The following is a 17,811-nucleotide window of genomic DNA, read 5'->3' as shown; positions in this document are numbered from 1 at the left end:
TTGCAACTGTTGATGGAACAACTAAGTATTTGATAAGATAAGAAATAGCTAGTTGTCATGGGGCCTGATGCGCAGGAAGCAAGAAGACCCAAATTCATATGAAGGAGAGCACAGGAATTGCAGAATTGGGCTAAATGAGAGTTTACAGCAGAGTCCACTGAGATCTGTAGTAGAAACAGATCTACAACAGATCCCAACCAATTCAGTACAAATGGGAGGTTATGGCAAAACCTGCTGGAATCTGTAGTATTGTGATTGTATGACAGATCCCACAAGGGGGGGCACTGATCTCATGAGTCTCACCATGAGACAGACATCAACACCATGGATGGGTGGCAAAGACATCTGGGTCTGTCATCAATGAAGCAGGGGAGCTGCTCGGGAATGAACCCCAAGTGGGTAGATGGGAGGAATGAGAGAGGGTGTGAACTGTGGCTCAGATGAGGTGGGAATGGCCCCTGACAATGATGAAACAATGTGAGGACTGTCCATCCACTGGCAGCAAGAGACATGGTGCTGATGAGCAGCATTGCAGGATGGATAGGAGAGACAGGGAAGAGGAAGAGCAGTGTTGGAGAGGCATGCCAGAGTGAAGGCAGTGTTGCAGGTGACATTGTGAGGATGGTATATAACCTCACTCCTCATTGTGGCTGTTGAGTGGATCCCCATCCACTCTACACCATACACTACTAGTTATAGCTTTCACATAAAGTATACATTAGTATTTAGTCAAGCAGTAGCAATTGTAAGACATTGCTCCTATCATAGCATGTGTATTGTATCACTGCTCATTGACATTGATTGACATCTGAAGGTGGTTCATCCAGCAGTCCGGCTCTCTCAACCATCAGAACCAAAGGCAGTCATCCACTGCAGTCCGGGGATCACCTCAAGCACTCAGTTGACACACTGGACACTTGTGTTGGTGCCACCAACAAGCACACTCACACCAGACCTTGGTGTCAGTACAAAGTTCCTATCATTATTGATTGTGCCAAGCTACCTCTGGATGGAGTGTCCACAGCAGTTAGTCAAGACCTGCAGTATCAATCACCTTATCACATCTTCAGATGAGAAAAGTCATAGAGGCCTTCTAAGACAGATCTTGACAGGAACAAAAATAGAAAGCACTCTATCACATATTTTGACAGGATCTGTAATAGACATGTTTCTATTACAGGTTCCAGGTCTCAGGCACGGGACCGCTGACACTAGTTAAGTGTAGAGTGGATGAGGATCCACTTGACTACTATGACAAAGAGAATGCATGGTTATATGGACATTCTCGCAGTGTTGCCTACAACACTGCTCTTGCTCTACCCAGGAGGCATAGGGTCTCCTTCAGCACTGCCCTTCCTCCTCTCATCTCACCTATGGCCCTTGTCTCTCTTAGGGTGTATACTCTTTGTTAACACTGCTTCTCCTGCTCCTTGGGGTCAAGGAGACCCAGTGTCGCTTCATTGTTGATAGGGGTTGCTCCCACCTCCTCCAAGTTGCAGGATGCACCCTCATTGATCTGCTCCAGCTGACAGTGTCCATCCCCTTATGCCAAGTTCATTGTCATGTAGGGCCCTTCCTTCATCTGGGTGGTGGCTCTAACTTCCCATGCCCCATTGTCCTTCTATCTCTAGGGGTCATCTGGCCCCCACTCCTTGTTTGTCTTCTCCTGGGTGGTGTATTTTGCAAGATCAGTGTGATTAGCCCCCTTGACTTGGTTTTGTCAAGATCTGTCATACAGCTCTTGTTCTGCTGATCCTGATGAGTTCAATTGTAAGGTCTATCTTCTGCCAATCTTGACAAACTCTGTTGAAACCCACTTATTTGCCCAATCCCACAATTTGTGTGCATGGCACTTCTTCCTTCTGCGCACCTTGTCCTATGACAACGCTATGACTGCTATTGGCACATACTCTGATGGCCTGTCAGTTGTCAAGGACAGCAGCAGCTGTCATCAGGGCAGTATCTGCAAGCAGTGGTGGCCTGAATACAACATACAGATGCAGGAACACCTGCTGGCTTTGCTGGATCTCAATCCTAGTGAGAACATATGGTATGTATTCAAAACTTGCTTAATAAGCCCTTGCCAGTACCAAAAACCTGGGATGAGCTTGCAAGAGCTGCAGAGGAAGTGTGGAACACCCAGATCATGCTCAAACATATCAACCCTGTGATCAAGTCAATGGAGCATCATGTGGAGCAGGTGCTTACTAAGCATGGAGGTCCACTCAAGTATTAGTTGGCTCTGAGACTCATTGCAATTGAAAGCTGTTCTTTTGGGCTTGCTCACTGTGTGTTTTGCTCAGCCTGACACTTATGAGAGATCAGTCCTCCAAGCAGATGGAAGGTATGCTACCAGACAAGTTGAATCATTGTCTATTGGACCCTGTCCCCAAACTTCGGGAAGGGACTGTACACTTCTTTACCGCCCAATCAAATAGATCTACAGCAATTGGTACCAGTCGATCACCATGCTCAGCAAAGTACTCGGTGTGCAACTAGTTGGAGAAACTACACATGATGATTGAGCTGAGCATAGAGTCAGCATCCTCAAAAGTTGTTGTCTTTCAGCCGAGAACGTTCTGTGCAAAAGGAATAACGGACAGCATTGCGAGCATCTTGCATTGCCAAGCGTGCACAGAGACCGACTTTGGATCAAGGAGGTATCGTTTGTCCCATTTCATTTTGTCATTCAGGCCAGAAAGTACTTTTAGGTGATGATTTGTGAGTGCGCTAAGCTCAGGGGTACATTCTTTTCGTATGTCAATATAGTATAGTGTTTTGCTCTTTAGCTCGAACATCGTACTTAGACTGATATCTCCCAATCGTACGTCGCCAAGTGTCACACTTAGTTTAACATGCACCGCGACTGCAACAAATAAAGCGGTATCTTGGTTCGCTTAATGATGCAGTTTGCGAAATAAGTTAGACAAGTAAATTCATGACACTGTATGTTGAAAGTATAATGGGACACGGATGTCGAAACTCAGTGGTCGACGACGGTCAGAGCACAGTGTTCACGCTATTGAGCAGAAACACTATACTATATTGACCTAAGGAAAGAACATAGTGGTAGCCTCGAGCTCCCTGCTGGATATATATACAAAGGTACGGCACATACCCAAGGGTGGGTGTATCCTACATAATGACAAGGTATAGCAACGAGTGGGACATAGTTGTACCCAATCCCTCTCTTGTATCGGTCTTACCCAATCCCCAATTGAATCTGCTCTGCCCGATCTCCCATCAGACCGGATCTATGTCATCCTTGAGATCGGACTGGTTCGTAATCCCCAACAGATTCCCTATCAAATCGGATCTATGTCATACTTTAGTATCTTACTGGATCGTAATCTTCAGCAACCCCTCTCGATCCATTATGCTCCACCGATATAGTCAAGTCAAGCGGTGGTTAGAGGTGTGGGAGTGACCAGTGATGACGAGACCATAACCTGCTGCAGCAATCGGATCAAATGTGAACTCTCTTGCGGTCGGAGTGGGAGCGACACCGAGCTTGCTGGTTGTGGTCAGCATTTGCGCTACATCGGAAGCTTCGTCTGTTGTTGAGTCCTGCATGGCATTTCCCCTCACGGACATTGCAACATCCCGCTCCTCTTCCAAGTCTATTGGACCCTCGATCATGAGGTCGAGGATTTGTGTAGTGTCGCTGTCTTTGTTTGCGATGAAGAAGTTTACGTGTGCTTTCATTTGCCTTCCGAGATCGAGACGGTTGCGGAAGGGACCGAGTTCGTGCATCGCATAGTAGAGCATACCAACACACTCGATCACGATGGAGAGGGGTGTGATGATCTGGTTCTTGTCACTATTGACGACAAATTGGCCGCCTTTCGGAACATTCGGGGTACCATAGGTCTTGTTGTTGATTAATCTACGAAAACGACCTTGTACCATGTCTGGAAAACGAGGGATGAGGTCCTCGATTGTCTCGACAAGTATTCGTATAATGAGTAGTCAGGGTTTGATATGTTGATAGTGTATCGACTAGTTGGGCTCATAACCTGATAAAAGATTAAAGAAGGACAGGTGTCGACACTTAGCGGTCGACGTCAATCAGAGCAAAGTGGTGGCACATGCCGAGTGTGGGTGTTATCCTACTTAATGATGAAGTGTGACAACGAGCGTGACTAAGTCCTCCTTGTGTCGCAGTCATAAATCTCAAGGAAGAATGTTGTGATTTTCGCTACCACTGGTCTTAAATTCACGAAATTTAGCCGTCACAGGATTTTTTTTGGCGCACCAAAATCAACCCCATTTGGCCTAGGTGAGCTACACATAGAATCACCAAGATGAGTTATAATGTCATTAGAGTTCGGCTTTGCACTGGTGTGTCGGCATTGCCATATTTTAGAAAATCCAACAATTTGGCTTGTCATTAAACTGGCCCAATTCTGGTGGATATTCGCATTGTTTCCACGGTTTTTTCGGGAAGAAGTGTTCATATTGCCGGCTTGCCGACTGTGTGTCGTTTTTACCCAGTTTGGAAGGAAGTACACATGTAAAACCTCATTTTCGTCATAACAACTTCTAGAAGTGAAGTCGAGAAATTGTCGGCTTCAAGAAATCACAGAGCTTCCATCCTTGGATGAAAGATCTGCTGAAGGTAACGATGCTGAAGGTAACGATCCATTATGATGATGTAAGTTGTCGTAAGCCGATACTGCTGAAGATCACGATCCAGTCCGATGCTAAAGGATGACATAGATCTGATCTGGTAGGAGATTGGGCAGAGCGAATCTGATCAGGAATTAGGCAAGGCAGAAACAAGAGAGGGATCGGGTACAACTGTGTCCCACTCATTGTTGTACTTCGTCATTAGGTAGGATGCACCCATTCCTGGGTATGTGCCGTATCTTTGTATATATATCTAGTGGGGAGCTCGAGGCTCCCGCCACATTCTTTTCTTAGGTCAATATAGTATAGTGTTTTTGCTCAATAGCTTGAACACTGTGCTTATACCATCGTTGACCACTCGTATTCGTCTATTATTTCTATCAGATACGGAAGAGATCGGGCAAAGCCGATCAGATCAGAGATTGAGTACCGTTCCGCGAAAAAAAAAAAAAAAAGTTTTGTCGCGGTTGCTTATCAACGAAAATGTCAACAATGGCAGCGCGATTGAACCTCAAAATTATTATTCAACGTAGCTCCTGCGGTTGGAAATTGAGAAAAGATATGACACTTAGCGACGCTTATCGGCGATATGAGTCAAAGCACAGTATTTCAGCCAATATTGCACCTATTGAGCAGAAACACTATGTCACAGGGTCTGCGCAGAAGACCCTGCGCAGGAAACCCCGAATAAACATTAGGCGCGTTGTGCGCACAGACTTGATGAAAAGAGTATGACACTTCGCGACAAGGAAGATCAGGAGATATCAGTCTGTGTACAGTGTTCAAGCTTTTGAGCTAAAACACTATACTATATTGACATGGTAGGAGAACATGGTGAGAGCCTCAAGCTCTCTGCCAGGCATATATACAAAAGTTGACATGTCCCATATGTGGGAACATCACCCTCAACAACAGAGTGTAACAACAAGTGGGATCCAATAGCATTCAATCTCTTCTCCCAGGCTGTGTCAGCCCAATCCCCAATTAGCTTGGATCTACCCAATCCCAATTGGAATCATTACATCTGGTCTCTTGGAGTTGTGCTGGGTTGCCATCTTCAGCACCTGCTCTTGATCCAGAATACTCTTTTGGTGTCATCAAACCAAATAGTTGTCAAAGATGCACAAGCATTGGCACTGTGAGTGGCTTTGTCAAGATATCAACAAGGTTCTCACTGCTTTGTATTGGGGCAATTGTGAGGCAACCATCAGCTACTTTGTCTTGCAGGAAGAAGTGTGCAATGTCAATATGCTTTGTCCTCTTGAAGTGCTGTGGGTCATTGGTGATTGTGCATGCACCTGAAGAATTGCTATACAGTTTTGGGATAGTTGGGTTGAGAACAAGATCGCTGTCATATGAATGCAGTGCTGTAGTCCCTTCTGTGACATGGATTGCTGACATCTTTGGTAGCAGCTGAACAAGCTCCGTGAGGAGGATGTATGGCTGGATGACCATCCCTTTAGAGTAGCAGTCCTCTAGGAGCTTCCAAATTTGGTGGGCAGATCTCTCCTCATCATCATTGATGCTGGCTGCAACATTGGGAGCAACAGTGTCAAGGATAGCAGTCACAGCTTTCCTGGAGGCGGTCAGGTGGAGGTGTCAAAGTTTCTCGTCCTCGATCGACGAGATGGGCACCAGTTGAAGATGTGTCAACATCTCAAGCAATATGCACGCATCACAGCCGAGACACCGAAGTGCAGGGAGCCCACATAAGCGAGGAACACAATGAAGTAAGGGGTAGTCGTCATGGCGACAGTCCAGTGGCACCCGGTATCATAGCAACGCAGGGGTACGGATGAAGTGACACGTCTTGTTTCAGATATCACTAGAGCGGCGAATGGAGTATATATATGTGTTTGTCATTTAGGTTCACTCTATGAAAACCAAGCATTTCAAGAAGTAACATGGTGTCAGGGGTCTCGCGCCTGAAACCCAGGTTGGTCTGTTGAGATACTTGGTGACTATCAAACTGTGCAACAGCTATTGTCTCAGTATCGGTCTTGACGAGCTAGTTGCTTGGCGACTATCAAGTTGCACGATGGGTGGCATTTGTAGTATATACTATCATAGGTTTCGGCTGACCTCTGTGGACACTCCGTTCAGGGGTAGCTCAGCACAATCAATATCAATACATAGGTTATGTTGACACCAAGGTCTGGTGTGATTGTTGGTGATGATGAGGTTGATGGTGTTGGTGATAAGGTTGGTGAGTGTTGATGATAATGAGGTTGATGGTGTTGGTGGTAGGGTTGGTGGTGTCAACATGAGTGTCCAGTGTGTTGACTGATGCTTGAGGTGATCCCTGGACTGCAGTGGACTACTGCCTTCAGTTCTATCTTAATCCAGACTGCTGACCTGCTATGGGGCACCTACAGATGTCAGGTAGTGGTGATACAACACATGCACTACAATGAGGAGCAACCTTGATGGATTGCTGCTATGCTGACTGAAACTAATATATACTTAAGCTGAAGTGATAACTAGTTATGATGTGTGTGTAGAGTGGATGAGGATCCACTCAACCTTTGATGATGAGAAAGCATGGTTATATACCTCTTCACAGCATCACCAGTGACGCTGCTCCTGCTCTCTCTCCAGAGAGTACCTTCTTCATTGAGTACTGTACAGGGGGCCTCTCCTGCTTGCTTGGCACCCCTGTGCCTCTTGAACTGTGTCAACTCCTTCGACACTGCTCCTCCTCCTTGCTATCCTGCTTGTTTGGCACCCCTGTGCCTCCTGAGTGGTGTTGACTCCTTTGACACTGCTCCTCCTCCTCAGGACCTGCTTGCCAGTTCCCTATACACTGCTCCTTCTCCTTTGACTGGTGATGGTTCCTTTGACTCTTGACTCTCAAGCCCCTGAGTGGTAACCATCTGCATGCTCCTTGAGCTTGGTCCTCTTTGTGGCTGTGCCTGCTCCTTGAGCTTGGTCCTCCTTGTGGCTGTGCCTGGCCCTCCTTGCATATGGCTCAGTGCTCCTTTGCATGTGAGTCCATAGGAGTCCATGGCCTCCATGGAGACTGCACTATGACCATGCTCTCTACTGGTATCAACTAGATCTCCAATACCTGTGCTCCTTCCATATGAACCAGTGACCCTCCTGCTTCCTGAGCATTCAGGCCCATGACACTACCCCCCTCTTAAGAGCCGAGCTCCGTCGAGGCATGCTCTGGTCTGGTTCATGCTGACTCCTCCTCCTCCTCGACAACATCGCCATCATCACCCTTCCTCCTTCTCTCAATGTCATTCTCCTTCCTCCTCCTCTCTCTACTCCTCCTGTTCTCTCCTCCTCTCTCTACTTTGTCTACTCACTCGTCCCCCCTCCGACACCTCATACTCCTGGATGAGGTCAGGGCAGTTGAGGTTCTCTACTGGTTCCCATGAAGCAGCTTCTTCTGAGTACCCTCTCCACAACACTTTGTACTCTGTAGTCCCATTGTGTGAATGCTTGTTGATGAGTGCTTCAACTTCAAAATCGAGGTCCTCATCTGGAAGTGATGGTATGGTGGGCTGTTCAGCTCGTTGAGGAAGAGAACTTGTTCTTGCTGGTTTGAGCATGGAGACATGGAACACATCATGCACCCTAAGGTTTGCTGGCAATGTGATCTGATAAGCTCAGCATCCTACTTGTTCCTGAACTGGGTAGGGTCCTGCAAACCGAGTATCTAACTTGGGTGTGGGTCTCCTTGTCTTCCAGTTTCGACAGTTGATATAGACCATATCACCCACCTTGAACTTGATGTCCTTGTGCTTCCTGTTATACTGGTCTACTGATCTATGTTGTGCCTCTCTGATCTGCTCCTGGAGGTACTTGCAATGTGTCATGGGCCTGGATGCTCAAGAAGCAGGAGGGTCACTGGTTCATATGGAAGGAGCACAGGTATCGAAGATCTAGTCAATACCAGTAGAGAGCATGGTCGTAGTGCAGTCTCCATGGAGACCATGGACTCCTATGGACTCACATGCAAAGGAGCACTGAGCCATATGCAAGGAGGGCCAAGCACAGCCACGAGGAGGACCAAGCTCAAGGAGCAGGCACAGCCACAAAGAGGACCAAGCTCAAGGAGCATGCAGATGGTTACCACTCAGGGGCTCGAGAGACAAGAGCCAAAGGAACTGTCACTGATCAAAGGAGAAGGAGCAGTGTCGAAGGAGTCGACACCAGGTCATGAGGAGGAGGAGCAGTGTCAAAGGAGTCGACACCATTCAGGAGGCACAGGGGCGCCAAACAAGCAGCAAGATAGCAAGGAGGAGGAGCAGTGTCGAAGGAGTCGACACCACTCAAGAGGCACAGGGGTGCCAAGCAGGAGAGGCCCCTGAGCAGTACTCGATGAAGAAGGTACTCTCTGGAGAGAGAGCAGGAGCATCATCGCTGGCGATGCTGTGAAGAGGTATATAACCATGCTTTCTCATCATCATAGGTCGAGTGGATCCTCATCCACTCTACTCACCATAACTAGTTATCACTTCAGCATAAGTATATATTAGTTTCAGTCAGCATAGCAGCAATCTATCAAGGTTGCTCCTCATTGTAGTGTGTGTGTTGTATCACCACTACCTGATGTCCGTAGGCGCCTCATAGTAGGTTAGCAGTCCGGATATAGATAGAACCGAAGGCAGTAGTCCACTGCGGTCCAGGGATCACTTCGAGCGTCAAAGTCAACACACTGGACACTCGTGTTGACGCCACCAACCTTATCACCAACACCATCAACCTCATTATCATCAACACCAACCTTATCACCAACGTCATCAACCTCATCATCATCAACACTCACACCAGACCTTGGTGTCATCATAACCGAAGCATTGATATTGATCGTGCCAAGCTACCCCTGATCGGAGTGTCCACAGAGGTCAGCCGAAACCTACGATAGTATACAACGAACGCCACCTGCTGTCACTGCACAACTTGATAGTCACCGATACCGAGACAATAGCTGTCGCACAGTTTGATAGTCACCGAGTATCTCGACAGACCGACCTGGGTTTCAGGCGCGAGACCCCTGACACAATGCTCCTTTCCATCCATGAGGTACTCGAAGTGACCTGGGTCATTGACTCCTAGTCATTGAGGGATATCAGGATGAGCCTTAGGGTTCCATCCATAGCATGCAAAGAATGGTGAGACACCAATGCTGTTGTGGACTGTGTTGTTGTATACAAAGGCTGCAGTGTCCAGCAGGTTGGCCCAGTCATTCTGCTCATAGTTGAAGTACATCCTTAGGTACTGCTCTATGACCTTATTGACCCTCTCTGTCTGACCATCAGTTTGAGGATGGTAAGCCATGCTAAGTGAGTGCTTCACACCCATTTGTTCTGTGAATGCCTTCCATGCTCCTGATATGAACTGCCTGCCTTGGTCTGAGACCATGTGATCTGGGTAGCCGAAGAGTCTAACCATGTGTCCATATAGCAACACTGTAGTCTGTTTGGCCATGACTGTCTTATGGGTTGGAGCTAGGATGGCAAACTTGGTTAGCCTGTCAACAATGACTAAGATAGAGTCATAGGTCTTGGAGTCATACTTCTTCAATGGTGGTAATCCTTCAATGAAGTCGAGGGATATGGAGCCCCAGGGCCTGTCTGGTGTTGCTAGTGGCTGTAGCAAACCATATGGACAGTGATGAGGAGCTTTGTACCTAGCACATACAGGACAACTTGCTACATAGTCTGCAATCCAAGCTGTCATGTTTGGCCACCAGTAATGTCATTGTGCTGCCTTGATGGTAGCATCTCTTCCCACATGTCCAGCAGTGATACTGTCATGGCATTGGGTCATCACCATGAATCACAGGTGCTCTACAGAGAGAGACTGTCCATCTACCTCTTTGGCACTCCTTGAGTGTCAGTTGTTGGTCCTCCCTGGCATGGTTACCTTGGGGATAACCAACCTACCTCCACTGTACCATAGGTTGTCCTTGACCTCAAAGGGCTTCTTCACATGTATCTCCTGTAGCTCTTGGTCTAAGGGCTGGAAGATCTTGACCAGGTCTCTGAGACCCTTTGATGCTATGGACTCCATCGAGAGCATAGGGGCCACTAGGGTTGAGTCGTGGTCTGCTGTCTCCTTGAACACTCGAGGAGGCAGTAGTTGCCTCACATTGTGGTCCTGCTCTTCACCAACTGGTTGCATGTCAGTCCTTCTGGTGAGAGCATCAGGCTCACCACCCTTGTCTCCTGGTTGATACTGCAGTATGAAGTCGAAGTCTGCTAGTAGTATCGCCCATCGAGCTTGTCGACCTGTGATGCATCTCTGGGACTTGAAGTACTTGAGGGCTTCATGGTTGGTGAGGATGACCAGTTGACTTGGTAATCCAGCTAGCATGTGTCACCACTGAGTAAGGCAAGCAACTACAGCTAGGAGCTCCTTGTCATGGATCACATAGTTCTTCTCAGCAGAAGACATCTTCCTAGAGTAGAAGGCCACTGGGTGCCATTGTCCTTCATGCTCCTGCTTGAGCACTCCTGCTATAGCAAAGTCACTTGCATCAGTCTCCAACCTTGTTGAAAGGTGGTAGTCAAAGTGCTGAAGCACTCCTGCTGATGTGAATGCCTGGATGAGCTTGTGGAAGGCCTGCTGGGCCTCCTCTGGTAGCTCGAACTTCTTGAACCATTCTGTAGGCTTTACCAGTGATGTCAAGGGCTTGGCTATATGGGCAAAGTGGGCTATGAACCTTCGATAGAAGTTGGCAAAACCCAGGAACCTTTGGATATCATGGATTGACTCCAGCATTGGCCACTCCTTGACAGTGTGCACCTTTTCTGGGTCCATCTCTATGCCCGTTGGCTTGATGATGTACCCCAGGAACTCGACTGTCTTGGTGTGGAACTCACACTTCGACAGCTTAGCAAAGAGCCTGTTGCTCCTTAAGCGAGTGTGGACCTCAGTGACATGCTTCACATGTGCCTCTTCAGTGTTACTGAAGATCAGGAAGTCATCTAGGTATACTACTACATATACCCCAATGATGTCTTGGAAGATGTCATTGATGAATGACTGGAAGTGAGCTGGAGCATTAGCTAGGCCAAAAGGCATCACTAGGTACTCATAGAGTCCCAACTGAGTGCCAAAAGCTGTCTTCCATTCATCTCCTTTAGCAATCCAGATGAGGTTGTATGCTGCTCTAAGGTCTAGCTTGGTATAGATCCTTGCCTTCCTGAGTAAGAACAGCTGCTCCTCGATGAGGGGCAATGGTGCTCTGTTCTTGACAGTGATCTTGTTGAGTCCACAATAGTCCATGCAGAGTCTGAGACCTCCATCCTTCTTTGGTACGAAGAGCACTGGTGATCATGCCAGGCTCTTCGATGGTCTTATGAACCCCTTCTCGAGGTTCTCATCCAAGTACCTCCTCAACTTGGACATCTCCTTGGGTCCCTTAAGGTACAGGGGCCCTTGAGGTGGCTTACCTCCTTCTATCAACTCGAGGTGGAGATCATGATCAGTATGATGGGGCAGCTTGTCTGCTTCCACTTCATCGAACACATCTCAAAGGTGTTGGTATGGCTTTGGTATGTCTGCAGCCATCACCACCTTGTCCACCTCTACCTCCATCTCTACTCCTTTGTCTGTGCCTGTAGGTACAAAACCAAAGGCCAGGAGTGATGATGGTGGCTCCTCCAACAGCATGAACCCTATGGGTCCATCTTCCAGAGCTGCTTGTAGTATGCGTTCTGCTGAGACAAACTCGTTTCCATGAAGGGTTGTGTCATGGGCCTGGATGCTCAAGAAGCAGGAGGGTCACTGGTTCATACAGAAGGAGCATAGGTATCAAAGATCTAGTCGATACCATTAGAGAGCATGGTCGTAGTGCAGTCTCCATGGAGACCATGGACTCCTATGGACTCACATGCAAAGGAGGACCGAGCCCAGATGCGAGGAGGGCCAGGCACAGCCACGAAGAGGACCAAGCTCAAGGAGCAGGCACAGCCACAAAGAGGACCAAGCTCAAGGAGCATGCAGATGGTTACCACTCAGGGGCTCGAGAGACAAGAGTCAAAGGAACTGTCACCAGCCAAAGGAGGAGGAGCAGTGTCGAAGGAGTCGACATCACTCAGGAGGCACAAGGGTGCCAAACAAGCAGGGTAGCAAGGAGGAGGAGCAGTGTCGAAGGAGTTGACACAGTTCAAGAGGCACAGGGGTACCAAGCAGGCAGGAGAGGCCCCTGAACAGTACTCGATGAAGAAGGTACTCTCTGGAGTAGAGAGCAGGAGCAGCATCACTGGCGATGCTGTGAAGAGGTATATAACCATGCTTTCTCATCATCAAAGGTCGAGTGGATCCTCATCCACTCTACTCACCATACAACTAGTCAATACTTTAGAAACACAAGTACTCATTAGTTACAGTCAGCATAGCAGCAATCTATCAAGGTTGCTCCTCATTGTAGTGTGTGTGTTGTATCACCACTACCTGACATCTGTAGGTGCCCCATAGCAGGTTAGCGGTCCGGATATAGATAGAACCGAAGGCAGTAGTCCACTGTGGTCCGGGGATCACTTCAAGCGTCAAAGTCAACACACTGGACACTCGTGTTGACGCCACCAACCTTATCACCAACACCATCAACCTCATTATCATCAACACTCACCAACCTTATCACCAACGTCATCAACCTCATCATCATCAACACTCACACCAGACCTTGGTGTCATCATAACCAAAGCATTGATATTGATCGTGCCAAGCTACCCCTGAACGGAGTGTCCACAGAGGTCAGCCGAAACCTATGATAGCATATACAACGAACGCCACCTGCTGTCACTGCGCAACTTGATAGTCACCAATACCGAGACAATAGCTGTCGCACAGTTTGATAGTCACCGAGCATCTCAACAGACCGACCTGGGTTTCAGGCGCGAGACCCCTGACAGGTTGGTCTCCTCATGGTTAGGTCCCCTGCTCTTGCTGCTTCAGGGGGTCTCCTTGGGGGTCAGTCCTGCTCCTGAGTCTTGAACTCTAGCTGACCCATATCCCATTGTATAGTGGGTTTGAGCCTCCATAGCTCAGTGAACCCCAGGATGAGGTCATAGTCAGCAGTGTCAGCCACTGAAGCTTCGACCACACCCAGATTGTGTGTACCAATAGATACCTGCATGCTCACAGAACTATTGATGGAGAGTTGGTGTCCAGTGACACCATGGATCGATCTTGTTTTTATGGGTTTTGTGGGTATTTGGTACTTACTAATGAAAGAATCTGAGACTATGGACAAACCAGCACTGGTATCAGCCAGTATCTGAGCAGGATGGTCTTGAACCATTCCAGAGAGCTCCAATACTGCTTTGCCTCCACTGGTAGAGAAACATACTTGACAATCTTGATATATACAGAGTGATGGCAAGGAGGTTTGTAGAGCAATGCATGCCATCAGTGCATCACCCCACTGACATTTCCCTCATTGTCACCATCATCGTGCTCCTCCTCCTTGTGATTGGGGTCCATGGATTGCTGGTATGAGCTGAGGTCCATGGCCATGGGGTCACCTGTCTCGGTGCTGCCTGTGTGGCCATCTCCTGAGTTGGTGGCTTCCTCAAAGGGGTCTGTTGTGGTGACCATGACCTTTGGACCCATGGGTTGAGAGCTAAGAGGGTCTACCCTCCTGCTGGGGCAGTCTCTGGCCCAATGGCCGATACCCTTGCATACATGACAGGTGTTGTTACCTGATGGAGCAGGGCTTCCCTGCTTCAAGGTTTGGGTGGGTTGATGAGGAAGGGGTCAATTAGTTGGTTGATTTAGGTTTTGGGTAGTTGCTTGTGCTGGTGATTGAGCTGGATAAGGTTGAGTGGGTTGACATATGGGGATTGAACTTTGAATTGGCCAAGACCCAGTTCTTAGTGGAGGTGACATGGCATTTGGGAGTGAGTGTCTAGCCAAGGACTGCTGTAGTAGCATCCTCTGTCGATTGATCTCCTCAACCTCTCGATACCACTCCCATCTCTTCCTGGGTGGGTTCCTCTCGAACTTCTCCTGTATGCTGTGAGTGAGACTACCTCTGAAGAGATCAATCACTAGTTCATTGTCATCTAGGTTGACCTGTCCCTCCAAGTCTCTGAACTGCTCTACATGACATGTGGCAGCACCAGGAGCATCACTTGTGAGTCTGAGAGCTAACAGCTTGTTGTATGCCTCCATCCTAGCATTGCATGGGTTGAACTGCTCTGACAGTCACTCTGTGAAGTAGTGCCAATCATTGAACAACCTTCCTTCTCTAGCTCTATCAATACAGAGCTTTGAGGTCCACCACTCCTGTGCAGTCCCTTCTAGTTGAGCACCCATGTGATTGATCATCCTAGACTGCTCATACACCTGGTTGAACTTAAACCATGCTTTGGCTTCTAGAATGAAGATCTCCACATCTTGGGAATTGAACTTTGGAAATGGGGTGGCAATGGGCTTTGACCTCTCCATTGTGATGCTGGTGTCCTCCTCTTGGTCCAGGGGGTAAGGGTCCGTCCTGGTCCTGCTGTAGGAGTCCACCTTAGTCTTGACATATCTTGGTCCAGTAGGTGAAGCATACTTCTCATAGTTGATGTTGTCCTGCTCATCCAGGTTGACGAATGAAACTGATCATCTTGGTCATGGAGCCAGAGTAGGAGTATGTGGGTCTCCTATCATAGACTCATCTCCTCCTCCTGCTTGGTCTTCTGAGTGAGAGAGGTCAATCGTCCCCTCTCTGCTCAGATGAGCTCGTTGTAATCGTTCCTCTCATTGTCTGTGCCTGGTAAGCTCTAGCTGGGCTTCCAATAGAGTGAGTAGTCTATCGAGCTTATTGTTGAGGTCTGGGTCCATCATGGTGATCGTGAGGAGCTGCTTGAAGATCCACTCTAATGTCAGGGGTCTTGCACCTGAAACCCAGGTCGGTCTGTCAAGATACTCGGTGACTATCGAACTGTGCGACAGCTATTGTCTCAGTATCAGTCTCGACAAGCTAGTTGCTCGGCGACTATCAAGTTGCACAATGACAGTGGGTGGCATTCATTGTATATACTATCATAGGTTTTGGCTGACCTCTGTGGACACTCCATTCAGGGGTAGCTTGGCACAATCAATATCAATACATAGGTTATGATGACACCAAGGTCTGGTGTGAGTGTTGATGATGATGAGGTTGATGGTGTCAGTGATAAGGTCAGTGAGTGTTGATGGTAATGAGGTTGATGGTGTTGGTGATAAGGTTGGTGGCATCAACATGAGTGTCCAGTGTGTTGACTTGATGCTTGAAGTGATCCCTGGACCACAGTGGACTACTGCCTTTGGTTCTATCTTAATCTGGACCACTGACCTGCTATGGGTCACCTTCAGATGTCAGGTAGTGGTGATACAACACACACACTATGATGAGGAGCAACCTTGATAGATTGCTGCTATGCTGACTGAAACTAATGTATACTTATGCTGAAGTGATAACTAGTTATATGGTGAGTAGAGTGGATGAGGATCCACTCGACCTTTGATGATGAGAAAGCATGGTTATATACCTCTTCACAGCATCGCCAGCAATGCTGCTCCTGCTCTCTCTCCAGAGAGTACCTTCTTCATCGAGTACTGTTCAGGGGCCTCTCCTGCTTGGCACCCCTGTGCCTCTTGAGTGGTGTCGACTCCTTCGACACTGCTCCTCCTCCTCATGACCTGGTGTCAACTCCTTCGACACTGCTCCTCCTCCTCAGGACCTGCTTGCCGGTTTCCTATACACTGCTCCTTCTCCTTTAACCAGTGACGGTTCCTTTGACTCTTGTCTCTTGAGCCCCTGAGTGGTAACCATCTGCATGCTCCTTGAGCTTGGTCCTCTTCGTGGCTGTGCCTGGCCCTCCTCACATATGGGCCCAGTCCTCTTTTGCATGTGAGTCCATAGGAGTCCATGGTCTCCATGGAGACTGCACTATGACCATGCTCACCACTGGTATTGACTAGATCTCTGATACCTGTGCTCCTTCCATATGAACCAGTGACCCTCCTGCTTCTTGAGCATTCAGGCCCATGACAATAGTCTCCTTCCTTGAAACACAGATGGGAAGAAACTTGAAGGTGATCTGATCCAATCAAGGGACTGAATGGAAAAGTAATGAAGCTCTGGAATGGTCACTAGACAAAGGAATAGAGTGGCAAGCAACTGTGGGGTACAACAGCAAACAGAACAGCTGGGTAGAGAGAATGAATAGGAGTTTAAATGAAAAGATGCAAATGCTATTAGTACAAAGAGGATTGCCAAAGAGCTTTTGGCCATATGCAATTTGAGCAGCTGCTTTCAAGATAAACTTGACTCTGAGCATTGATGAAGAACTCCCATATGAAGTAATGTTGAGAAAGTCAGCAAAACAATTCATGTTACTACTTTGAGTCTTCAGATGTCTCACATGGGTAAACATACCAAAGGCCAAGTGAGACAATGTGAAGTTAGATCAATGTGCAACTGCTGCTATATTCATAGGATATAGTTTAGAAAGAAAAGGATGGTTGTTCTATAGCCTGGATTATAGACCTAACATATTCTGGAGTAACTTGGCAAAATTCTTGGAAACCAAATGCTGGACAGACTGGACTGAGTGGCAACCAATGAATGTGTCATCACCCTTGCTGACATTGACAGATGAAGAAGACCCCAAAGATCTATGGTACTCAGAAGAAAACCTGTTTGATGAAAGCAATCAAGAGTCATTGGATGAATACACAAACATGGATCCAGACCAAGAGGCTGATGATCAGACAAGTTACAAGGCTTGGACAAACAACAATACATTTGGATTAACAGCAACAAGCACCAACAAAGGAAGGATAAACCTTGACCCAACTGTTAGCAAAGCATTGGCCAGACCAGACAAAAGATTATGGAAAGAAGCAATGTGAAAGGAGTTAGATGGATTAGAAGCAATGGACACATGGGTGGTCACAGATCTTCCAGCTGGAGTAAATACCATCAACACCAGATGGGTACTCAAGATCAAGACCAATGCAAATTTAGTGCCAACAAAGTTCAAAGCTAGACTGGTAGCATGAGGATTTACCCAGAAGGCAGGTGTGGATTACACAGAGATATTTGCCCCAGTAGCCCCAATTCAGTTGATCAGAGGAGTATTGGCACTTGCTGTGGTACAAAATTGGGAAGTGGATACAATTGATGTTAAACAAGCTGTTTACTTGCAGCCACTGGTAGGAACCAAAATACCACCAGGAAAAGTGCTT

The 17,811-nt window shown here is 47.6% G+C and overlaps 1 protein-coding gene across 1 annotated transcript; it reads right to left on the bottom strand.

Moving 5' to 3' along the window:
- Positions 1-3,393: 3,393 nt before the first annotated feature.
- Positions 3,394-3,909, bottom strand: UHO2_07023 (uncharacterized protein; the record flags this gene model as incomplete). Its single annotated transcript, XM_041556479.1, has 1 exon — positions 3,394-3,909. The coding sequence occupies one exon, from the start codon at positions 3,907-3,909 to the stop codon at positions 3,394-3,396; it is 516 nt and encodes a 171-aa protein (XP_041412413.1).
- Between the last annotated feature and the right edge of the window lie 13,902 nt (positions 3,910-17,811).

Source organism: Ustilago hordei (genome assembly GCF_900519145.1).
Source record: "Ustilago hordei strain Uho2 genome assembly, contig: UHO2_contig_23, whole genome shotgun sequence".
Lineage (NCBI taxonomy): Eukaryota > Fungi > Basidiomycota > Ustilaginomycetes > Ustilaginales > Ustilaginaceae > Ustilago > Ustilago hordei.
Note: the sequence above shows the minus strand (reverse complement) of the source record. Positions and strands in the feature narration are given on the sequence as shown.